We start from the raw sequence: 25,402 nt of genomic DNA on the forward strand, positions 1-25,402 counted from the left end.
TACCATTGTAGAATGCTACTACAGCCTCATAGACCTTGAATGTCGTTTCAGCGGCGCATGAGAAAATGTGTATGACAGCTAGCCATCTTCCAGGCAGCTCTGCTCTCAGCCTCATGACCTCTGAACCAGCACGAGCCTGTGATCTTAGAAGAGAGCCTGTGATCTTAGAAAGCAACACTTGTCTTTATTCTTGTCTGATATACCTGGTAAAGTTCTGTAACAGTAAATAGTAAAATACATCTGAAGCCTGAGTGCCTCTGGCAGCAGTCTCTGCCAGGCCAGAAGCAGGCACATTCCTCATGCAGAAATCTGTGGCATGCATTTAACCCCTGACCCCAACCTAGCCCCACCCCTCAACCTCATACCTGAAAGACCGACTCCTCCACGCCACATCCATCATTAAAGCGATCCCCCCACCTCTCAACCTCATAGCTGAAAGACCCACGTCATCCTTCATTCAAGCAATCGCCCCCCACCCCGCCAAGCACTCCTTAACCCATTACAGAAAATAGAAACCAAAATCTTCTCGTTTATATTACAAATAGTAGAATCACCTTGCGTTGTCGCTCACTGTAATGAACTTGAGCAGTTGATGGATATCTCAGTCCTCTAGTTCTGTCTGACCACACGGGGCTCACATGGTCTGTCTATGTCTTAGAAGTCCAACCACTGACAGTTAATGGGGTTCTAATGCTGCACCCTCATGAAGAGTGTGTGTGTGTTACAGGGGCTTTATTGAAAAACACAGATGTCCAGTAGAACTGAATGCTCAAGGGAAGAGACAGTTTCTCCTGACTGATCATCACTGTGACTGGATCTACCTGTGTCCTTGTCTCTATATTGACCTCACTCATGAGGCTGTCTAAGCTCAAAGAAAAAAAACAAATATTGCCTGGAAACATAAATCAACAATAAAAAATAAATAATTGAAGAATTAATCATTTAAAGATTAAATTAAAGTGCAGTGTATACTCATAGCAGTTTGGATGATATATGGATATTTTAACCAACAATAGAATGCTTGTGAATCATGATGGAAATGACTGGAGTGTGTGTGTGTGTGTGTGTTTGTGTGCACGCACTTGTGTGTAATATAAGGAGAAGGCACAAAAGGCTGGATGGCTGAAGTTTGGATAGATGTGGGCAGCTGGGCAGACTCCACCCTCTCTCCTCACCCCAGCCTTCCAAAACTACATCTAGTATCTGTCTTTGGCACACTGACTCTCACTATCTCTGACACCTGGTGCTCAAACACATATCTTGGTGGGTACACAAGAGCAAAATGGATGTCCTTAAGATTATTGATTGTCTCAGTGTTTCAAATGGCTTCTTGGTGGAGCGTGAGGGAATAAGGACTATTTTGTATATTTAGTATTGTGTGTGTGTGTATGTTTTGTGTACGTAAGTATGCACACCTGCATTTGCAAGTGAATGGAAGTGAATCAACCCACCGCTACTTTTCAAGGAGAAGATGAATTAGACGGCAATGTGTTCCAAGATAATAATAATCAAATCAATTCAACGTTTTGAACTTTTAGGTCGACCGTGATGGATTCAAGCGACGGAACAGGTAATAATAAATCCCCATGTGAGAGTTTAAATAGGAGTGAAGATTCACAGTCCTGGCTTCATAGAGTCTTCCAGCGTCTGAGACCTCCCAGCACCAGGACTGGAGGCTGAAGGAGGAACATTTGTGTTCGATCCACACTGGAGCAATAAATACAATGTCATTGTGTTTGTGTCAAGTTTTGCTTCTACTGATATGGCTACGTAGCAATGTCAAACAAGGCGACCTGTTAGGTGAGCCCCCGTCCTGGGGGGTCCGAGGGAGGGGAGCTGGAGGAACGTGCTGATGGGTTTAGCCTGTGACGGGTGGGGCTACCTCCAGCGAGGTTATCCAGGGGCTTCAGGCTGATGAAAGACAGCTGCCGTGCGTCAGGAGCCAAAGGACCCAGGCTCCTCCCCCTCTCTTCTTCTGTCTGCCCACCTGGATGGGAACCACACCGACTCAAAGGTGCTCTTTCATCATCTCTGCTTCTACGGCCCAGTTCCTCAGTCGGTTTCTCCCTGTCTCTCTCTCTCTGTCTCTGTCTCTGTCTCTGTCTCTCTCTCTCTCTCTCTCTCTCTCTCTCTCTCTCTCTCTCTCTCTCTCTCTCTCTCTCTCTCTCTCTCTCTCTCTCTCTCTCTCTCTCTCTCTCTCTCTCTCTCTCTCTCTCTCTCTCTCTCTCTTTCTCTGTGTGTGTCTCCCTCTGTCACAGAGCTGGCCCCTCCTCGTCTATGAAGCTGATGTGCTCCGTGGAGGATCTCCTCTCCTCCGTCTCCTCCGACTCTGTCCCCCACTCCTGCATCTCCAGCTCCAGCTCCAGCTGCCGCTCCCCCGGGCGGCCCCTCCCCGGCGTGCCCCTCCGCCTCCCCTCCACGCAGTCCAGGGAGAACGAAGAGAGGGGGGACGGGTGCGGACAGGAAGGAGGAGGGATGACGGGAGTGGAGGAGGACGAGGAAGTGCTGGCCCTCGGCCCGTGGTCTCCGGGCGAGGAGCTGAGGGACGCAGGGGCAGAGCAGTGGGAGGAGTGCGGGGGCGGGGTGTCCTGGGAGGGGGGCGGGGGCTGGAGCCCCTGGTTGTTACTGGATGGGCAGGTGGCTCGAGAGTGGTGGGGACCCTGGCAGGGAGAGAGGGAGGGGGAGGAGGACAGGGACAAAGAGAAGGAGAGGGATGGGGACGGGGTGCGGGAGGCCAAAGGGGGTTGGTCCTGACAGGTGGGGTAGAATCCGTTCCTTGGAACAGGGATGTTGGGGAAGAGAGGGGGCCCCTCCGTGTCTCCTACTCCAAGGGAGGGAGGGTTGGAGTGGGCCGGGTTCTTGGAGGGTCTCCCTGGAGAGGCCGGGGTCTGGTGCTGGGCCGGAGCCCTCTGTGGTGGCGGGGTGGGAAGAAGACAGCCGGACAGGTCCACGCCTCCACTGTCTACTCTGTCCAATAGGGAGCAGGACTGGGCGGGGAGCTGAGGAGAAGAGGGCGGGGCCGGGGGAGGGACCACCACGTGGATGCTGGTGGATGGTAAGACGGTGCTGCAGGGGGGTGGGGTTAGCGTAGGAGTGAGGGAGGTCAGCGTTGCTTGTGGTCCAACTAGGAGTAGGGGCCTGAGCAGACGGGTCATTTCCTGGAGCTCTTGGCTCAGCTGACAGACTTGCTTGGAGAGACTGCTCATCTGGGAGGACATACACACACACAATACACCCTCACTTAGTTTGGATTTTATTCAAGCTCCTATCAACTTATTCATTATGGTTCTATTGAATTTGTACTTTCATGGCCATGGCATTGCTGAGACACTCACCTCTTCACTCAACTTCAACACACTCTTCTTGATCTCTGACTGCTCGAAGCTTCCTACACACACACACACACGCACATGCACACACAGAGTCAGAAACAGTGAGGCAGCATGTGCGTGTATATGTGTGAGTGTGTATCTTTGTGTGTGTGTATGTTACCTGGTCCAGGGGAGGGAGGGCCAGCTGGTGACAAACTGGAGCTGAACTCAAACTTCTGGGAGGAGTTGGCATTGATCTCTGTCTCGATCCCGTCTACAAATCTAGGAGGAAAAGAAAGAGCATGAGGGGTAATGCATCAGTCTTCAGAGAACACAGATATGTGGAGCTGAGCTCTGCTGTGGGGGGACCTGCCGTTGCCTCTGAAACCCAGGTGTTGTTCCAACACAACCCCACCCCCTAACTCCCCCCTCCCACTAAGCACCCACCTGCCAGAATCCACACCTTCCCCACAGGACCCATTTGTTCTTTTGTCATCTAGTTGCCATAGCAGCCTGACCCCCCTCAGGGTGTTAATCATGAGACTATTCCTCTGTTCGGCCACCAGGGGATTTACCCGGGCGTACACCAGGGCATACACACACACACACACAAATGTTTCTAAGCTCTCTCTTTTCTCGGGATGAGCTCATGCATGTGTATTCTAAGAATCCAAGCAGGTGTGTGTGTGTTTTGGGAGCAGCATGTCCTACCTGGGGCTCAGTTCGGGGGGGGCACTGCAGAAACTGACCACAGGGATCTGCAGGGTGGAGGGCCGGGTGTGTTCAGAGGGGGAGCGGAAGGGACGGGGGGCCAGGAGGGGAGAGCGCAGGGGAGAGTTCAGACCCCTGGTCAGGCGCAGAGGAGAACGGGGAGCGAGCGACACTGAGCTCTGCTCTTCATCGCCTTCCTCATCTTCCTTAATAGAGGGAAGCTTCTTCACCAGGCCGCCATTACTCTCCCAGTCCACCTAGAGGGGGCAGAACAAAAGGAAGGGGAGGATGACGAGGGGGGGGGGGGGGGGGGGGGGGGGGGTGACAGAATAGGAGGTCATGAGAAAGAGAGCTGCTATTGAAGCAAGGACATCATATGTTCTTCACATCAGGTTAGTAACACATGAGTACCAGTAGGAGGCAGACTCACACAACAGAACACAAATCCTTTTGGTACATACTGTACATCCACAAAGAACACAAGCCCCATGCCTCCCCTTGCCAACTCTGTTCTTGAATGAATAATTAAGGACATTCCTCGGAGTGGCTTAAAGAGCTCCAAAAATGTAAACGCCGGAATTATCACAAAGCAGGACTGACAAGCCAGCGGGGTGATAGAGCAGCTTCTAAAGCCCATGTTGAATCCAGCAGCAGAGGAGGTAAAGAGCACACATACAGAACAAAGGTCTCTGTGTACACAGCTGAGAGGGAACAAGGAGGAGGGATGTACAGACAGACAGAGGAAGGGATGGAAAGCCACAAAGGGATCGGTAGGGAAAACCATGTGTTTATTTTGCTCCTCTCTGACAAGTGGCAGGGGGGCTGTCACGTGGTCGCAGCCAGTGTTGGTCTAAAGGTGTGTGTCTGTATGTGTCTTCCAATGTTTATAGTAGGCTATGTAGCGTGTGCATCTGCTTTGACACGATCAAAGGAAAGCTGACCTTTTATTGTGTTACAGGCTTTAGTCAGGTTACTTTTACAGTAAGGATTATATGCACTACTTCTCCAAGCTAGCGCACCACACTTGTTTTCTTCTTCCTCTTTTCTTATTTTTTTCCCCTTCTCAGTCCTCCCCCGCTTTTCTCCTCCTTCACAAAACTGACTGTATTTTTAGCTCAGAATTTCTATACTTAGCTCCCAGCCCTCAAGACAACCAAGGGCTGCTTCACGATGGGATGAACAGGGATGTGTGTGCACGTGCTGCTTTGGGTGCGAGTGTGTGTGTACAGTGTGTGTGTGTGTGTGTGCGCGTGTAGAGTATGTGCATGTGTGAGCTTGTGATCGCATTCATATTCTGTGAATGTCACGCTTGCTTGCCGTGTCAAGACATTTGTGTCCGCAAATATGCAGGAATGTCTTGGTGAATGAGCATATTCGTGCGTATTCTGTGTATCATATGGGTAGGGAGGCCTATTTAAGAATAAGCCTGGGTCTGTAACTACAGTTGTGTTTATTCAGCTGTATTCTACATGTTTACCTTCAATGTTGTATTTCTTTGTGATGTATTGTTCTTTCAAAGAAGGTACACTCACACACAAGAATAGTTCTTGGGTGTTGTTGAGATGCATTTCAGGAAGAATCCGCCGGACAAGACAGGGGGTACAAAATGTGCCCTTCCTCCTCCAGCCACTCTGCAGTGTTGCAGTGTGCTCAGAGCTGAGTGGTGCCCCCGGAACACTGTGCTGTGTTTTGTGGTTGTTGATGATGTTCCTTGAGAACCAGTCAGTCAAGAGGAAGACAATCAGCCGGGACGCTCTCTCTCTCTCTCTTTCCCTCTCTTTCCCTCTCTCTCTCTTTCTCTCTCTCTCTCTCTCTCTCTCTCTCTCTCTCTCTCTCTCTCTCTCTCTCCCTCTGTCTCTTCATTCTCTGCTGCGTCATCCTGTGTACTCATTCCTGCACAGACGGTTTGCTGAAAATTCGAAGAGGCTTTAGTGTATTCCTCATCGTCTCCTCAGTCTACCGCTCGCTAATCTGCCACCTCTCTGCCTCTGCCTCTCTGCCTCTGCCTCTCTGCCTCTGCCTCTCTGCCTCCTCCTCCTGCATTCACATTTTTGGCAGGGAATCTGCTGCAAAGACTCACATTTAGACAATAGATACCACCCATGGCTCAGTATGCCCTTTGAATGCTAAATACAAGTATCAACACAGACACACACATTGCTCTGTGTGTGCCGTGCCCTGAAGAAGCAAGCAGCACTGCAGAGCAGAGAGGGAAGAGATCTCCATCTCATCCCCCTCTCCGCTCCCTCTCCTCCCCCTCTCCTCTCCTCTCCTCTCCTCCCTCCTCCCCTGCCCCTGCAAAGCTATTTTTATCCTTCAGGATCCAATCTTAGCAGAGGCTGCAGGGGACACAGCCAGTCAGGGAGAGTCCCTGCCTCTCTGATGCTATTCTTAGCAACAGGCCATGCTCCAAACAGCAGCGTAGCTATTTCTGTCCCTCGTTCTTAGACTCTGATGTAGCGTGTGTGCACGTGTGTGTGTGTGTGTGTGTGCACGTGTGTGTGTGTGTGAACATGTGTGCGTGAGGGAGGGAGGGAGCAGGGAGGGAACATTGGAGGACGATTATGCAAACAGTGCATGTGTATTCTGAAGGTGACTCCACCCGATAAGGACCGGCTCTCTGAGATTCTCCGCGCTCCGTCTTCGACTCATTTCGATTACACACACAAGAGCGCGCCCCAAACACACATACGCACGCGTAAATACACTAAACGCTCCACGTTCGCACGGTGTTATGTATTGACTTAACAGAGTACAGCTGCGGGCTACTTGTTATGAATGCATGTGATTGGTATTGCCATTTGCTGAGGGGAAGATTACACCTCACTGTGTGTGTGTGTGTGTGTATGTGTGTGTCCTCCATATTTGGTTTGTAAGTGTGTGTGTGTGTGTCTGTGGAGGGACTTACATCAGCCCCATGGCCCTCTCTTAGGTTGTAGGTCAGGTCGTGTTGGATCTCGCTGATGAACTTCTGGGCGTACTCGGGGTAGAGGCGGAGCACCTCGCGCAGGCCCTTCAGACTGATGTACTGCAGGTCACAGTAGGTCAGGGCTTTGACGTTGGCGTTGGTCTTGATCACCTGCTCTTTGGTCAGGGAGTCTGAGCCAATCAGGTCCCCTTTACCTGTGGGAGACGGCACACACAACCGCACACATGTAAGTCTCTTTGAAGCAACCGCAGAACGTTGGCGCGAGAGAGCCTTTCCTGTTATTTCCATTTCAGAAGAGGGAGATCAGAGAGGAGGTGTAGGAGGAGGATAGTGTGCACCTCACTCATTCATTCCATGGAGCTCACATGAAAGGATGGTCACTAGACACCGTGAATGTGTTCCGGTGTTGGTGTTTGACGATTGTATCTCCCCAAAACATTCTCGCGTACAATCCGCTGTTTACCTCGTCGACATGCGGTTTTGTATATGTGGTTTGGTCTCAAGGTATTACGAGTGTGTAAATGTGTGTGTGTGTGTGGTACATGTGTAGGCTCACAGATGGGCCAGGTCTGCCACTTAACCCACAGTGGTATGGAGAGAAAGGGGGAGTGATATATGGTTCACATAGAAGCCAGTGAAAGGGGGAACAGATGGATGGAGAAGAGGAGACACAGTGTGCATAACAACTTCCATTTCACGCTCTCCTTTCGTATCCCTTGTTCACTTTACCCCTCCCCCCCCCCCTCAACACACGTACCTCATGCGAATAACAAGCTCTTTATCTCACCCCCTTTCTCCAACTCCCATCTCTCCGATCTCTCTCTCTTCATTATGGCTTCACCCTCTCTCTTTCCCAATCTCTCTTTCCACATCTCTCCATCTCTCCTCATTTGTCTGGACCTCTTCTTCACCATCTCTTTTACCCCCTTTTTAGCCCCCAGCCAAGCTTTCTTTCTCAGTGGCACAGAGATTGCAGCGCGGACATACCGAGCAAGTAAATCCTTCATCAAAAGCAACGATAGAACCATTACACAGAGGGGAATCATTTGATGACGTTTTAATTAAGCCAAAAGCCTTTGTCTCGCCTCTCCTGCCCTACTGACAGAATGTCTGGAACCATCTATCCCCAGCAGGTTAAACACAGGGGCTTTAGATTCTTTCTGAGCTTTGAAGGAATGGATAATACATTACAGAGGATGTCAACTTCACATCCTCAGGCTCTCTGGTACCTGTTAACACACTGAAGTCAAAGGAATACTATAAGATCTGTGTTCATATATATCTGTGTGATTGAAGACAGACTTGAATATGAAGTAGATCAATGCATGATTTAGAAATGGAAATACTTTAGACAGTCAAGTGAGATGATCAGGGTACGTAAAATATGTTTTTTTGGGTGAAAATAAACTATTTTTAACAATTCCAACCAATCCCTGTTTTTAAGTATAGTCAGATTAGTTAGCAATAGATTTTCTGTGATTAGTGATCTTAGTGATTCCAAATGTAAACTTAAGAGAAGCGATGAGTCAGCTTTGAGCTTACATGCCCCTGGGCTTTGGAACGCCCGATCAGGCAATATCAGAACCAGAAACCCTTAATACCTTTAAGATATTTCTTAAAACGCACTTCTTTAAACTTACCTTCAGTTTGCCTACGATTATGTTTTATTTCTTAATACCAGTTTGTCTTTTCTGCATGTGTTTTTCCCTTCTACAGTGTTATTGATCTGTTTTGTTCGGGCTTTACTATATATTACATAATGCACATCGCTCTGAGCTGCATTCTCTGAGTGAATAAAAGGGCTTTATAAATAACAATTCTTCTTCTTCTTATTAGATGACATGTTTCCTGTTCTGCAGGGAGCCAGGTTCAACCCTGAGTCCCTACAGGATCCCAGGCATCTCTCCATCTGTATGCTTGTGTTCCTCACCAGTATTTATAATCAAAGTTTTTAAATAATGCAATATGCATCTATTATTCATTCTGATTAACCAGCCTTGTGGTTCGCCTGCTCACTGATGTGTGACGTGATTAGAGGATCGAGGGGGGGCAGGGATTTTGGTATAAATCCTGACTATGAATAAATACTGACTATGAAACACACAGTGTTGTATGCACACACACACACGCGCAAACAAAGAAACACATAAATACACATACATACCCATACATACATTATGCTGATGTATGGGTACAGCCACACAGGTCATCAATTCAACCCCTTTTGACCTTTAAAGAGCCTGACATGTAAATCTATGCTGAGGGGTAGGAGGGGAGAGGAACTGTAATCATGCTCACTAGAGATGAGACATAAAACAAAAATTCACATCTAATACAAGAAAGAAGATGTGTTGGTTTCTCTGAGCCAATGTAAGAGCAGCCTAGGAAGCAGAGAGCATGGCCGTGTCATGTGACTATATAACCCAAGCCCACCACCCACAGTCTCAAGCCTGCCTGCAGGACACACTCCAACATAATTCTAGGCTCTATTGAACCATGCACCTTCCCTCCACCCCTAACAGGCTAATCGCACGCACACACACACGCACACACACAGAGCCACGCATAGAGCCAGTACCGGTCCTAGCACATTTGGCGCCCTAGGCAAGATTTATCAACAGCACCCCCCGACATAGGCGGCACTGCCTATGTCGCCTATAGGAAGGACCGGCCCTGCATAGAGCACACACACACAGACACACACGCACATAAACAAACCTCTAACTCCCTATGTCCCTCTTTCTAGAATATGCAACATCTCTTCCTCTCTATCTCTCTCTATGGATTCCTCTTCTTCTCCTATGGATCCACGCAGCTTAATAATGTAGTGTGCTTTCAGTACGTGCCTCCACTACATATAAGGTGGCAATCAAAAGGCATTCTGAGTGTGATTGAAGACTGAGCTTATCTCTAGTCCCTGTGCTGCATAGCCAACCATTCCAAGCATGGAGCCTGGCTCCCACAACAACGCACAGGGCCAGTCTTCTCATCTCGTGGCATGCATGCATAAACACAAACAGCTTCACACTCACCCCACTCACATGCGCAAGACAAGGCACACGTATACAGTATAGTACAGCACCTTTACACGAACGCACATTCGCACAAGAAAAAGACACACTTTAAGCACACGCACACACATTTTGCTATCTGCAGGTTGTGTTCCTCGCAGGCTTCCCTGCTGTTACTTGGTTTCAGTGTCAGAAGGGAGGAATACAGCTCCACTATCAATCGCCGATGAGACGCATTCCAGTGATGGAAGGGGGGGATCCTGTGGTGAGATACATGTGCTAGCCGCAGGCTTCGCTGCCGTGTGCCGTCTGTCTGGCAGTGTAGAGGAGCGGTGAGCTGGAGACGACATGTGCGGTAAGATATGGGAATTAGCCAATAGGAAAGGGACGCTCTTCACACCAGATAGCAGGATTACTCTGCATAATTCACTGGCTAAACAGGCTGCAACACGGTATGACTGAATGTGTGTGTGAGGTAGAGGAAATGAGAGAGAGACATTAAGAGTGAGAGGAGGGGAGAGAGGAGAGCGAAAAAGGGTGTACGCGAGGGAGAGGGAGAACGCGAGGGAAAGAGAGAGAAAGGGTGAGCGTCTCGCTTCCATCTATTCTCGCTGTCCTCTTCCCCCCTCTCTCCTGATTTCTCATTCCACTGTGTCTAAGAGGAATCTCTGCCCTGTGAAATTGACTTGACGGTGGCCACTCTACTGACAAATGATCCGCAGTCGCATACTCCAACATCTGTGAGTGTGTGTAGGCCTCTGTGAGTGTGGATCTGAAACCATGTGAGTGTGTATACTATTGTACATTTGTATGAGTGTAATAGTTTAAGGTTATCCTTTCGCATCATTACTAAGGCTTGTCTATATGTTCAGGCTGACTGGTGACCTCATCAAATCCGGATTTGATTATTCATTAGCAGCAGCAGCCAAGCACCATAGAGTTAGTTCAGAGTTGTAACTAGATGGTGCATACACGAGTCCATCCATAGCCAGGATAGCTCAGGCATTTATCGAGGAGACCACTAGGTCACTAGCTTCTTTCTTTGCATGACTGACTGGTGTTATCAGGGTTAACTATTCGTGTGACTAGTCTGATTGAGGTCAGACTTGGTTGAACCCTTGTGTACATAATGAAATTACAATTATGTGCAGTGTTGTGGTGGTGCAGCGTTTCAGTAGAGACCTACCCAGTGTAGCCAGACTGGTGCTGTAGTACAAACTAGGGGTGTAACGATACACTTACCTCTCAATTCGATACGTATCGCGATACTGGATTCACGATGCGATATGTGTCACAATATTTTTTTATATATTTTTATTTCAACTGAAATTCAAATAACAGATGTATTTCCAAAACAACAAATTTCAATAACTTTCTATGTTTTACATACCGCTTAGTGAACTCGGTTAAAGCAATTTATGTGAATGCATGCGTGACGCAGATGCAGAGTAGGTCACATGTTGGTAGATAAAATGGACGTCATATCATTAAAATATTGCCATAACTGTATGATACCTATTGTAAAAATGTGAAATATTATACCACAACATATTGATCCACCCCTAGTAGAAAAACCTACCCAGTATAGCCAGGACAGTGTTGTCCTTGAGGACCTCCATAGACCCAGAGCAGACAAAGTAGATGGCCTGCAGGGCATCTCCCTGGCGGATGAGGAACTCTCCGGGGGCGCAGAAGGACGTCTTGATGATGAGGGACAGGGAGCGCAGGCACCCCCTGCTGGCCGACTCAAACAGGGGCAGCTGCAGCAGCTCCTTGTTCAGGTGCATGGCGATGTCGGCCCTCAGCTCGTCCGGGAAGTCCTTCAGCAGCTACGGAGGGAGAGGAGAGAGGGGTGAGACGAGGGCAGGGGGAAAGATGAGAGACCGAGATCAGGATGAAAGCTAAAGTTTGGGCCGCACGCGCGAGCGTGTGCTGTGTGTGAAAGTCGGACGAGAGGGTTTTCTTGAGAGGAAGCCAGATGACAGATGAAAAGGAGCACCGTCGAGGGTCAAAGCAGGAAGAGGAAGGAAAGGAAATTGTGAAAGGTATCAAGTCAAGGTCGAGAGAGAAAATACGAGAATAACAAGACAGAGACAACAAGAACCACTAAAGAGCGGGGTGAGGTCGGCGAGAGAGAAAGAGGAAGAGAAAAAACTGCAAGATGAAAGGAAAAGAAGAGAGACGCCGTGGAGGATAAGGAGGGAAGTGCAGATAAACGCGTGGAAAAAAGGAGAGGCAGGCAGTTCACCGGGGGTGGACCAGTGTCTGGTGTGAGTGTGTCCGGTCAGCGTGTGGCGTGTTGTGACAGCGCCGCTCACCTCGTTGACGTCGATGCCGTTGTTGACCGACCAGGTGGTCTGGAAGCACTCGAGCATGCGCTGCTCCAGGGCCTTGGGCAGGCGGTGCACCCTGATGAAGTCCTTCAGGTCCTTGGTGCGCGTGTGGTAGAGGGAGCGCCGCGAGTACATCCTCTGGATGATGGCCGTCACGTTCCCGAACACCACCGCGTGCATCAGGGCTGGGGACGGAACACACGGGAGAGGGGGGTTAAGAGACTGCGTGTTCGTGTGTAGGTCCGACAAAGAGCCTGACAGAAAGCCAGGGAGCATGTGTGTATGTGTGTGGGTTCAGTATGTGTGGACCAAGCACTGTGATAGGAACATACATAAACACATATACAGTACACACCGCAATACATATAGCCTCCCTGTCCTCCAACTCTTTCTCCCACACGCTCTGTGACTGCCCCCGTTCCACCCTATCCCCCCGGGTCTGACAGCTCCCGCTGCGAGGAGAGAATGGAGGCTCCGGTCTGATCTACACAGGCTCCCCTCTGCCTGTGCATCCACTGGGGCACGGACCCACCACTGAGCACACATTGATGGAACTGAGTGTGTGTGTGTGTGGTATGTGTGTGTGTGTGTGGTATGTGTGTGTGTGCGCGAGTTTGAAGGCAGCAAACAAGGGTGTCCGAGGGAGTGTGTGAGGGAGAGAGATGTGGATCGTTAACTGTCAGATCTTTTCAACCCAGTGGAGGTTAGTTCCTAGCATCCTACTCTACCCCCTCAACCACTCAATCCTCTCCACTCAGTCTCTCTCTCTCTCTCTTGCTTTTTCACACTCTTTCTCTCTTCTTCTCGCTCCTCTCTTCATCGCTCTCTGTTTCAACTGCCCTATTAGCTTCGCAAAGGAGCTGAGGGCCGCGTTCTCCAGTGTTGTCTTGGTTCCTGGTTGTGTCAGAGCGGACGTGTTGGGTAAGCTGCATGCTTTTCCCCCTAGCTCTGTTCCAGGCAGGCTCATTCCCCTGGGTCATCACCACAGATCCCACTCAGGTCCCTTTAGAAGTTACATGTCCATATACTGAGTGACAGTGACTGTGTGTGTGCAGGCTACAATGCCTGGGATGGCTGTGACTGTGTAACGGCTTGTGTGTGTGCACTCGTGTATAGCGTGTTTGCTTTTTTGCGTCTTGTGTTCTATAGTGCCTGTGCATGCCAGCCGGAGAAGTAAGTGTGTGTCTGTGTGTGTGCGGGGACCCATGGGCTGGATGGGGTGGTGTGTGTGGGCGGTTTTGCACCTGTCAGCTGGCTGCGACAGTAATGGCACAGTGTGTGGTGGCAGGCTTGTGTGCGTGTGTGTGTGTGCATGTGTGTGTGTGCATCAGGGGAGGTCGAGAAACGGACTGCGAGTGAATGTATGACTGTTTTGCTCATTTGTGTGCAATTGGATGTGTCTCTGCGTATGTCCATCTGTGTGTGGCCTCGTTCAGCCCATTGAGAGCTTCACACTGATGTCTGAGGCTCTCCTCCTGCCCCAGAACACCCTGCAGTAAAACCAGCCAAACCCTCCCTCACGACGCAGACCTTTCCTGAGAAGCCCTGACTGAGAACAGGCCCCACTAGACGACCGGAGAACTGTCACTTTCTTCCACACAACTTCCCTCAACCTCTCTCTCTCTCACTCTCTCTCTCTCTCTCTCTCTCTCTCTCTCTCTCTCTCTCTCTCTCTCTCTCTCTCTCTCTCTCTCTCTCTCTCTCTCTCTCTCTCTCTCTCTCCCTCTCTCTCTCCCTCTCTCTCTCTCTCTCTCTCTCTCTCTCTCTCTCTCATCTTGCATGGTTCGAACGACAGGCAGGAAATCTGTAGTATTTCCACACCCTCAGCAGTTTACGGTGGACATGCGAGCATGGTTGTTGCTGGACAGTCCCACCGAAACAGTTCACCAAAGTGACACCACAGAGCGACAGTGGTCTGTCATCTCTACGGGACAGGTATCGGTCTGAACAGAAATTGGCAGGTCAATAGAGGAAATCCTGCTCTTTGTCAGTGTCTGTGTGTGCGCGTGGGCGTGTCTTGTGTATGCGCGTGCGCGTGCGTTTTGAACACTGGGGGGGGGGGGAAAGGGGGGTGTACGGCAGAGGGCGTGGGAGGAGCACAAAGCGTGTGCTGCTGTTTTCATATCGTCATGTCCTCATGGGGACTGGCACCCGTTAATGAGTTAAGTGAATATTTAGGCCACTCCAAGCTGAGAGGAAACATACCCTCAGAGGAAGTACTTAATGTACACCCCCACATCTCTCCATACTAGAGGGAAAGAGAGAGAGCGGGTGAGCGAGTGAGAGAGCGAGGGAGAGAGAGAGGGAGCGAGAGAGGGAGAGAGAGAGGCTGGGGGGGGGGGGGGGGGGAGGAAGACACAGTCAGACAGACATCTCCAGCTTCTACCCACCTCCTATAAGCATGGTGCAGATGGAGAAGATCTTCTCTGAGTCGGTGTTGGCTGACACGTTTCCAAAGCCCACGCTGGTCAGACTGCTCAGGGCAAAGTACAGGGATGTCACGTAGGAGCTCCGTACAGACGGCCCGCCCTCCAGCAAGCCCCCACCTTGACCCATCCCCCCCGCCCCCGAACCAGACCCCGCCTCGCCCAGAGCTCCCGCCCCAGTCCTGTTCCATTGGCTGGAGTTCCACAAGTCTCTCCTGGCTGACTCGGACGCCGACATGTTCCATTGGCTGCTGTTGGCGTGGAGCGAGTCAACGATTGCCGGGTTCAGCGAATAGGAGGGCATTGTGGCCAGAGGGGACAGGGTGTAGGGAGTGCCTAGACGCTTGGCCAGCTCATGAAGCCATCCTGAAATAGAGACAGAGAGAGAGAGAGAGAGAGAGAGAGAGAGAGAGAGAGAGAGAGAGAGAGAGAGAGAGAGAGAGAGAGAGAGAGAGAGAGAGAGAGATGGAGATGAAAAGCGAAAAGGGAGGGAGAGACAGGTGGATAAAAAACGAAAGAAATGTCAATGAGACAAAGCTGTTATACAATGTTATAGCTGAGCCAGACGAGTAAGAGAGAGAGAGAGAGAGAGAGAGAGAGAGAGAGAGAGAGAGAGAGAGAGAGAGAGAGAGAGAGAGAGAGAGAGAGTACCTAAAATAAGCCTACAGGCATTCCAAGCACCATCTCGAGGGTGACATACTGCCAGTTGCCTAATTAGCTTGATGCTTTGTCACCTACATTAGCCATCTTAGGACATGTGTACCAGAAGTGTAATGTGTGTGTGTGTGAACATGCATGTGTGTGTGTGTGTGAATGTGTGTGTTGTATGCTTGAGCTTTTTGGCATGCAGCTGCAGCTGAATGTATTTGTTTACAGCCGTGGGATTGTTTGTGTGTGCACCTGCACAGCAAACCCTCAGGAGGTCTGTTTTGAGGTATGATGCCAGAGTTTAAGTTGTTTTGTTTATGCTTAACTCATTTACGTGTAGAATAGAACACCAACCAAACTCCCCTGACTCTAATATCTGGGCAGAGCTAACAGCAACAGTTGTGCACAGCCAGATGGAATCATTCTACTGTCCGTGGTGCTGAAGTTCATTTCAGTCTGCCTCTCTACTTGCCTCTGTCCTTGGTCCTGAACACATTTTATACTTCTGTGTTGAAGCTGCTAAAAGTAGCTCAATCAACTTCCATGTTTCCCTTTCCAACCTAGCCAGCACCATATCCTACAACCAAGACAGGCACTGTTCCATTCCTATTCACCCAATCCCTTTTCACTACCATCTCAAAGGCAGCGGAAACTCTACTTGAAAAGCATTATGTGGCTAAATCTAGATTTGCCTTTCAGTTCCCAAGGATGTGAAGTGGATTTGAATACACTATTCTGGTGACTGCAGACTGGCAGCCATCTTCCTAAGAAATCTAAATCCCAGCTGATCTGCAGGCCAGGGGAGGAAGAGGAGGGGGGGAAGGCAGGTGTCTCTCTCAATCTCTCGGCCTGTCAATCACTCCATCTCTGGCTGGGAGGGAGAGCACAGGCTGTTCTCCTGCATTGTCGGGCTTTGAAGTGACACTCAAAGACGGCTTTGTCTCCGACCACTAAAACCTCGACAACACAGAGGTGGTCCAGCACTGGCACAGACAGAGGAAGACAGGTGGAGCAAGAATGCGTGTGTACGTGCGTCTATCTGGTCTACGGCTGGAACAGAACGCAGGGCGGACAGAGGGCTGAACTTCAGCTCAGACTGAGGCATCCCTCCCTCTTCTCTGGCCTTGAATTACTGATGCTTCTCCACACAACACGTCTCAGCGGTACTCACACACACACACACACAAACGCACACACACAAACACAAAGAGTTACATGGCCTTGTATCAACGCTCTGAGGTCTTTTATCTGGTGGACACGATGCTGTTTGCTGTTCTCCCATGCTAATGGAGTCCATCCATAAACATGCTGTATGCAGCCACTACAGTCATATTACTGGGAATGAGCGACCCTGGAGCTTAAGTGTACAGGCGCTAGATGTATAGAAATTGCTAGACATCTGGCTGGTAGGACTTTAATGGACCTGATGGACGCTCTCGGATCTCTCCTGTCTTTTCCACGGACAGCCTGCCTGGCTGCTGAACTCGATTGATTGTAATCAGTGGTTTGCCTAAATAATGGGTGGCTTGAATCAATATTTCGTCTCAAATCAATGTATCTCCTAGCGGTGGTTGATCAATAAAAAGCGACCTGCTACCCAAAAAGCTGTTAGCGTGTGCGTGTGTGTGACGGAGATTGAGAGTCAGTGGATTACGAGGGGAGTTCTTGTGTGTGCTGACCCTGCAGTACGCCACCAGTGAGCATGTGCGGGCTGTGTGTGTGTGACCCTCACCGATGTCCCAGGTCCCGGGCACGGTGCTCTCGATCTCGGTCCGCCCGATGAAGTACCAGACGCAGGCCATCCAGTGAGCGATGAGGGCGAAGGTGGACATGAGCAGGGTGAGCACCACGGCGCTGTACTGGGAGTAGCGCTCCAGCTTCTGAAGCAAGCGCAGCAGCCGCAGCAGCCGCACTGTCTTCAGCAGGTGCACCCCAAAGTACTGGAGGACGACACACACAACCACACAGACACACACACACACGCCGACGGACACACACACACATTCACACCCAGTGTCAACAGGCAGACCCACGGCATGCGGGTGCGCGCGCGCGGGAGCGGGTATGTCCGCGCACGACTACTCACCACGCTGACGTTGAAAGCAAAGAGGAGGTCAAAGGGCAGGGCGGCGATCAGGTCCACAAACAGCCATGTCGTGACGTAATGCACGCAGATGGAGCGGGCGTCGTACACCACCTGGCCTGACGTGCTCACAAAGGTGGTCCGGAAGTTTAGCAGGATGTCTGCAGGCCAGACAGACACAGTACTGCATAAATGAAGCCACAATACCAGTGGGGACAGACTGGTTTTGGTTGATTGAATGTGTAGATGAAGAGTGACGTTGTACGTTCTAATTAATTGTAATAAAAGGGAAATTTCCCCATTGTTAATGTTTGATAGGAATTCACCAAAAAACTGCTGACTGCAAGAATATCTTGAAAAAGCCCTCTGATTTGTTACTATTTAAAATGTGAGGAAGTCCATGGAATTGTTTGGGTATGACATTTTTGTAATGAAGTTGGATAGAAATAGCAGATGACTGGCTATTGATGCAAGAGAAGACAGACTGGGGGAACAGGCATGACAAATCATTGTGTGAATAGACAGAAAGCTCTCCTAGAAAACTACTGCTTTTAGTAGAACAAGCCAACAATAAGCCCTAATGGTCCATTGTGATTGGTTCTTATAATTTCCCAACTATGTAGGTATCGTTAACATAGCACTTAAATCTTTTATGATGTCAGTTTATCTGTTGAAATAACTGGTTAAGATTCTTACCAGATAGACAGAGTTGCACTCACGATAATATAATGATAATAGAATAAGTATACATTACCATTAACTTTCATTTAATTTGATGACTGCTACAGCAAACACACAGATTAGAGTAACTGACTGAGGGCAATAAAATTAATGTAGGATGAAATTAAGCCAACACAAGATGAATGTCAATTGTAGTCAATGGAGGCTTGAGTGAACAATGAAAATTCTGTGTGTGTGTGTTTGACTGTGTGTGTGTGTGTGTGTGTGTGTGTGATGTTGTTCCTAGCCCTAGGTACATGTACTGTTGCTGATGTTCCAGGATGTGAGTGACAGGGATAACCATAGCAATTAGTGTCAGGGTATGAAGTCTGTTAACAGGGTCAGAGCAAAGTTGCATAAAGTTGAAACAATGTTTGAAACAGGGAACAAAGTTTGTTCACTCTAGTTCTTTCTTTTATAGCATTCAAAGTGACACCAAAAATACAGAGACAGAGAAACAGAGAAATGTACAGAGAAATTCTAATCAAAAGGGAACAAGAATGAAAAGGATATCTCTCGTTCTCCTTACCCAGCATAAAGAGGATCTCCACAAGGATGTCGCTGACACTGGGGGGGCTCCTGGGGGCTGGGCTGCCCTCGTCCCGCCCCCCCAAAACAGTGAAGCACACGTTATAGGGCACAGTGACCGCCACGTAAAAGGTGGCCAGCAGGATCAGCCAATCCCAGCCGGCCTTAAAAGTTCCATAGTGGAGGAGGATGAAACGAGACTTCTGAATGGCTGCCACCTTGTACTCTGGGATGGGAGGCTTCTCCCCAAACATGTTCTGGATGGGAGTGAAAGTAAAATGAACAACACTGTACCACACACACACACAGAAACGCACACAGACACACGCGCACACACACAGACACACACATATAGGCTCACATTGTTGAGCTTGAGCTTGCTCTTGTCCTGTTTCTGCAGGTGTCCAGACAGGTGGTAGAGCACGGCCCTGCTGCGCCGACGGTTCGAATTAAAGCCTGGGGGACGGGTGACCTGGTGCACCCTCAGCCCGGTCTCCTCATCTGGGGAGAGAGCGGTCACACGGGGGCCTGGATTAGCCTAGCTTGTAGAATGCTACCAGGCAAGAGTGGATGTGGAAATACCCGATCTAATACTCCCTCGCCCAGCTCAATCTCCCACTAAAGACAACGTGTCCCTTTCACTCTCCCTAAATGAGTTTTCCTGATCCTGTTGTCTGATTCCTGCTCTCTTCATGATGACTTCATACTACACCCCCCGGTAACTCAATTCAATCTAACTATAGTGGCTGAGAAATGGAACTAATTAAAACTGTCTAACTGGGATGCATTTCAAATGGCTCAATCGGACACTCACATTGATAAAAAATAGAAAGACTAAAAATATAACGAATGCCTCCTTGTCTGTCATCCTTATCACCGCCCACCCTTCCACCATCTCCCCCCCAGGTGTGTTTGGGCTCCACAGTTAAAGATAACAAGGCAATGTCTCAGTGGTGGGAATCAAAGGTGAGGACTATAAGGTAGAGAATGTATGACTCACTGACAACCCAGAGGCCAGGAGAGAAAGAGAGAGATAGAGAGAGAGATAGAGAGAGATAGTCTTGAAATTGACTTTTATGTAAGTACTCAATTAAATTTGCACAGAAAGGAATAACCAAGCTTAACAAAAGCAACCTTTCTCTCTCCCCATATCCATTTGTTTATCTTCCCTCTCTCTCTACCTCTCCCCTCTCTTTGTCCCTCCCACATGTGTAATTTACCAGAAAAGAGTAACACCTGTATGCTGATTAGGCTCTTTAAAGGTTATAGTCATTATGTCCCTACAATAAATCACAGCCAAAAACATGAACATCTCTCTATTTATGTCCTACTGTCTCTCTCCCACTTTCTCTCCTCTCTCCCTTGCCTATTTGACTGTCTCTGTATCCTGTGGCGTACTGTTAATGGTAATTCTGCAGGCTCTATTTAAAATATAATAGCCTCATGAGGAGCCAGGCAAAAACAGAATCAGAAGTCATTCAGGCTGAGCACAATCATGTATATTGGAGAGATAAGTATGTGTATAAAGAGAAAAGAGCCAGCCAGCCAGCCTAAACTGTTTGGGTTAGGGTGGGTGCAATCACCTAGGTACATGCTTTTGGGGGAAAACACAGTTTAGAACAATTCTAAACCCAGTTCACTCAATATAAAATCATTCAATTTTATTTCTTCTCAATTTCACCTCTATATTTCTCTATCTTCACATCCTCTCATTCAGAGCCCATCTACTTTTGTTTTAAGTGGAGTTTAAGGCTAAAAAGCCATTTGGAGCCGGAGTCTGAAGGGTCTTAACGTAATACCTGGTTGATTCCTCTGTCTGGACACCTGAGCCTCACCAGGCCATCTGATGTCTCCATTTACTTCTGAATGAGTCTTACAAGCCAAACTCCGAACCAGGTGAACTGAGATGGGTGAGGTCAGAATCGTACCCGAACACACTCACCTGTCTCTGGGCCCTGTTCTGAGTCCTGGTCCCCCTCTTTTGTTGTCTGTGATATCTTTGTGGGACACCAGGTACAGAACCACCTCACCCTTCTCATTCTTGATGGGACGATGTCAAGCAGACACCAAAACTGGGTACCTGGCAGGTAGGCAGAGATAAAAGGAAAGGGATTGGAACAGATGGAAATGAAACAAGCACGCATGTCCATAAGTACACATACAAACACGCCAAAAACAAGCACACATTCAATTTCCCTGTAAATCCTCACCTGCAGTGTGTTGATAGTGATCTCCCTGCTTACCTCCCTAACCCCCAGAATACAACCACAGTCCAATTGGAAAAGTCCAAAAATCCATTTCAGCAGTATTTTAGAATACCAGAAACCCATTGAAAACAGGATTTCCTTATTTCTCACTTTTCTGAGTTGAACATAAAGGGATGTTTATGTCTTCAGTATTCTGATTCTCCTACTTCGTTGTGTATTTGTGTTTAGTAATGATTATCCTACAGAGATGTGAAAAGTAAAACTGTACATTTATTAATGTTCCTAAAGAAACATTCTTATAAACACATTCTGTACATGTTAAAAATGACATTGTTTCTTTTCATCTAAAGCAACCTATAGTCCCAAATTTATTTTGTTACTATATTTTTTGTCTCTGAGGTGATCAAACTAACATCCCTGGTGTTGCACGCATCACCTCAAACCATCTGAGACTCACGAGAGCACAGGTGTCGGAGCATGGCCTGTGAGGTCTCCTGGGTAATGAAGTCTTTCAGCCTGGGGAAAAGTAATCTCCCCTCAATTCTGCCTGAACCTGACCCTAACCTTAGTCTTATGTGTGTGCTGTTTTAGGCAATTCATGGGTCAATGGTCTCTCATTAAATTTAATTTTACGGAAATAACCCTGTTGAATGTGCTCAAGCGTGCATTCATGCATGAGGGAAATAATAAAACAGTGTGTGTGTGTGTGTAGTCCCAGAGCCCTTCTATTAGACCTTGCTATTTCAAGTATAACAGAGGAAGAAGAAAGTGCCTCTTATTGAATAAAAGCTTTTTAATGCTGTCTGAACTTTAACCAATCAGAAAGCGTAATGACCTAGGTGCTGCCAGCTAATCGACCAGCAAAAACAAGTCAACAACAGAGGTCTCAAGCATAACTAAGCTTCCTGCATCAAAGCTGTTACTCTAATGTCTCTGGTACTCATAAACTATATACTATGGTGCATGGCTAGGGTCTAAATGCATGCTTGGACCCCAGCTGTATGTTACCCCCATTCAGACTGTCTTAAGGCATTTCTATGGAAAAACAGCAGATGGCTGGATATATGGAGTTGTGTATACATAAGAACATTTGAACTCAACATCACTCCCCAACATGACATATCCAGATTGAGAATATCAGACGCATTGAGGGATTAACTTCAAACTAAAATACTAAGCACAGATATCTGTACGTGTGTGCTTGGATGTACAGTACATGTTAGTGTGTGAGTGCTAAGGACAAAGTGTAACTTCAGTGTACTGACAGAACATTCTGTATTCAGTTCATAAGTTCATTAATAAGTAAACAGATGTGTTTCTATAGACAGCAAATCCCCAAGAGAGATCGGCATCAGGGAATAAGTATTCCCTTTGAATCTTCCTCTGTCCATGCCTGTACTGCAAACCAGCCTGTACACCATATGATACAATGTATAACGATCACATTTATCATTCACATACTAGGCCGACACTACTCACAGGACAACGTGTACATCCTAGTGAACTTTCATTGGCCTGCTCTGTGTGCATGGTAACGGTTTACGATGGGATCAACCACCTTAACAATGCTAGCATTTCTTTGGTTGAATTCATTAGGTTTGACTGCTCGACTTGGAGCACAAAAGCACCCAACAAATTCATATGACAGTGTCGTGGAGGGGAGGCCTCCCCCCCCTCCCTCCTTCCTCGCCTTCACCCCCTCCCCTCCCCTTCTCTGCCCTACACTCACCTCACATCACCTTCTGCATACTGTATGGTTTTGGGCCCACAGCACAGACACACAGAAGGCTGTGACTGTTGTTTTACTTGGACATTCATGGGCACAGAGGCAACACAAGCTGGGAACACGAGGACGTGAGCTGCTGGTCACCTCATACATCTCTGTTTACCCTTAATGTAATCTGTCCACTGAGAACATATGCCTGTGGGCAGCTGTCGGTTTTAGAGGAAGGATATTTGGTACTTTCCTGTTCATATTACATCTGTATGACACGTTGGGTTGTGTTAACAATCCCTTTCAATGAATCAAATTGTTGATAAATGTAACTCTTGCGTGCCGTAAGAGTAAAATGTAAATGTAACAAATGTCGCAAAGTAATCTCAACTCAACGTCTGCATGCCCCCATGAAGATGGGGGATGTCAACTAAAGTCAGGAAACTTAATGCAAATGTGTTTATCGTTTTTTCAGACCCCAGAGGGCTGTAAAATGCTAATGTATGCTTATAGGGAGCCAATAAAACATGAAACAACTGTTTAATGTGTCTGTCGAAGCCTGCCTCTGAGTGACGAGGAGCCATATTCTGTTTCTCTTTGTTAGAGTCTCATATCTCCAACCAGCAGGCTTCAGCGGTGCCATGCTACCCTACCTCCTCTCTCCTTCCACTTTCCACACTAGACTACTTCTCTCTTTCATCCTTCAGGACAACTCTTCTGTAAACTGTTTATGACCTCTAAATAAATACCGGCATGCATGTACACGTCAACGCACACACAGACAGACGCACGCAAGCACAAACACACACACACCACACACACTCGTATATACCCACGTACACACAGACACAGGTTGGATGTCTAAGTGTCTCACCTTCCTTCTTGTAGAAGACCAGCTCGGTCTTGAACTCCCTCCTGTCATCAAGTGCCCCTGGATCTGGGCTGTGAGACGGTCGCTGGTTTCCGGCCCGTACAGGAAGTGACACGCGCAGCTCTTCTGCATGAGCTCAGCGCGTGCATAGCCGGTGAGCTCGCAGAAGCCATCGGAGCAGTAGACAATTGGGTAAAGGGACTGGACCTGGGCGTTCCCAAGTACAAAGTTGCTGTCTGCAGGAGCGAGAGAGAGAGAGAGAGAGAGAGAGAGAGAGAGAGAGAGAGAGAGAGAGAGAGAAAGAGAGGAAAGACATGGAGGAAAGAGGGCCAGTGAGACAAGTTCACAACATTTTCCATTGGGAAACAGGACAGGATGAGAAGCATTTAAAATATTTCATCCTCGACAAGACGACTCCATACAAAGGAAAGATAGAATCAGACGTGTTACACATTAAGGCTACCAATGCATGCTTTTTTTCCCATCAGCAGAAGCCATCTCAGCTCCGATAACAAACCACAGAAGGGGAATTAAGAACAGACACTCTTCAAAACATGAGGTCCTGCTACTGTGTTCCAACTGTGCTGTCTGCTTTGTTAGCAGACAGACTCTGCCTGTTTATCATCTGATCTATCTCATGGATCTCCTAATTGTAGCGGATTTGACAAGTAAGGATGAATGTGGTGTGTATCCCCACAAGCACAAGCTTGTGTTCTACCTGTCTAATGAGCCACTTCAACAGATGGGAAATGCCCTGATACTCATTAGAATGGGATGTGAGTTCTGGACAGACTGCCAAACAGAATTAGAAACAGGCCATGGCAGAGAGAGAGACAGACAGCATGACAGGAATAAGTGGAAAGAGAGAACGATACAGGCACAATCAAAATGTCTGTCAGTCAGTCATTAAGGAAGAGCTCTTGTTAGCTCTCTCCCTCAAACACCAACTGTCACCGCAGCGTTCATCCCATTTACACCGGCACAAACATGCCACGACTTGAACCTTGCCTTGTTTTGAAAGGTGCATCCACGAGAGCAGTTCAAAATAGATGGGTCGAGGAAATCGAGAAGGGATATACATGCGTGTGGAAGTGTGAGGGTCTTTGCACAAGTATGTGTGAGCGTGTGTTCAGTTCAAGCCCAGGGGCTATGGAGATGAAGGAAGGAATATTGGCAAGGAGTATTTATTGCTTTGCGCCTGAGCGTCCATATTGATCTGTGGGATGGAGGGGTCCTGGGGGAGCCCTTGGTGGAATATGTCACGGGCTAATAGCCCAGTGGAGAGTGCGTTATGTAGATGTCTATGGCAACTGTCTGTTGATTTGAGAGCTATAATGAAGTGTAGAGAGGTGGGGGGTGGGGGGGGGGGGGGGGTTGGGGGGGGAGTAATCAAATCACAGGAAACAGGAACACAAACAGGATGCACACGTGTGTAAATGGTGAAGTGTGTGTGTGGGAGGGCATGTGCTTGTGTGTGTGTGTGTGTGTGTGTGTGTGTGTGTGTCTGTACGTATGCATATTTGCATGAGTACTTGGGAAAAGTCCTTGGTGACCCCATCGGTGGGGGGGGAAATAGAAAGCCAAAGAGTAAAGGAACAAACCCATAGAAGATACCTGTGAAAAAAGCGGAAGCTGCGTGGGGGAAGGGAGGGGGAGGGAGGGGAGGACTTAGCTAGTGAGGCTGGAGAGGAAGGACTCATCCCTTCGAGTAAACTAGTTACAGTCTTATCCCTCCCTGGGTGTTTGGGGACATTAGCTAGCCAAGGCAGTGGAGCCCCTGGGGCATCATTGAACAGGCTCTCTGGAGAACAGCCAGATGGCCATCAATACAACGGCACTGGCCTGGGGAGAGCAGGACAGCCAACAGGTTTGTGTGTGTGTGTATGTGTGCGCATGCACGTATGTGTTAT

General features: G+C 48.4%; 1 protein-coding gene across 1 annotated transcript; it reads right to left on the reverse strand.

Annotated features, from left to right (window-relative positions):
* Nucleotides 1-2,252: 2,252 nt before the first annotated feature.
* On the reverse strand, nucleotides 2,253-23,639 carry kcnh3 (potassium voltage-gated channel, subfamily H (eag-related), member 3). The gene is given in 17 exon segments (XM_067252740.1): nucleotides 2,253-3,206; nucleotides 3,336-3,388; nucleotides 3,493-3,593; nucleotides 4,023-4,279; nucleotides 6,931-7,145; nucleotides 11,542-11,791; nucleotides 12,281-12,480; nucleotides 14,686-15,087; nucleotides 17,102-17,309; nucleotides 17,456-17,613; nucleotides 18,702-18,957; nucleotides 19,062-19,201; nucleotides 20,643-20,673; nucleotides 20,675-20,751; nucleotides 20,754-20,780; nucleotides 23,496-23,549; nucleotides 23,552-23,639. Coding segments are annotated over 17 exon segments (3,456 nt in total). The 5' UTR covers nucleotides 23,625-23,639.
* Nucleotides 23,640-25,402: the final 1,763 nt, after the last annotated feature.

This window comes from Osmerus mordax, chromosome 2, assembly GCF_038355195.1.
Source record: "Osmerus mordax isolate fOsmMor3 chromosome 2, fOsmMor3.pri, whole genome shotgun sequence".
Lineage (NCBI taxonomy): Eukaryota > Metazoa > Chordata > Actinopteri > Osmeriformes > Osmeridae > Osmerus > Osmerus mordax.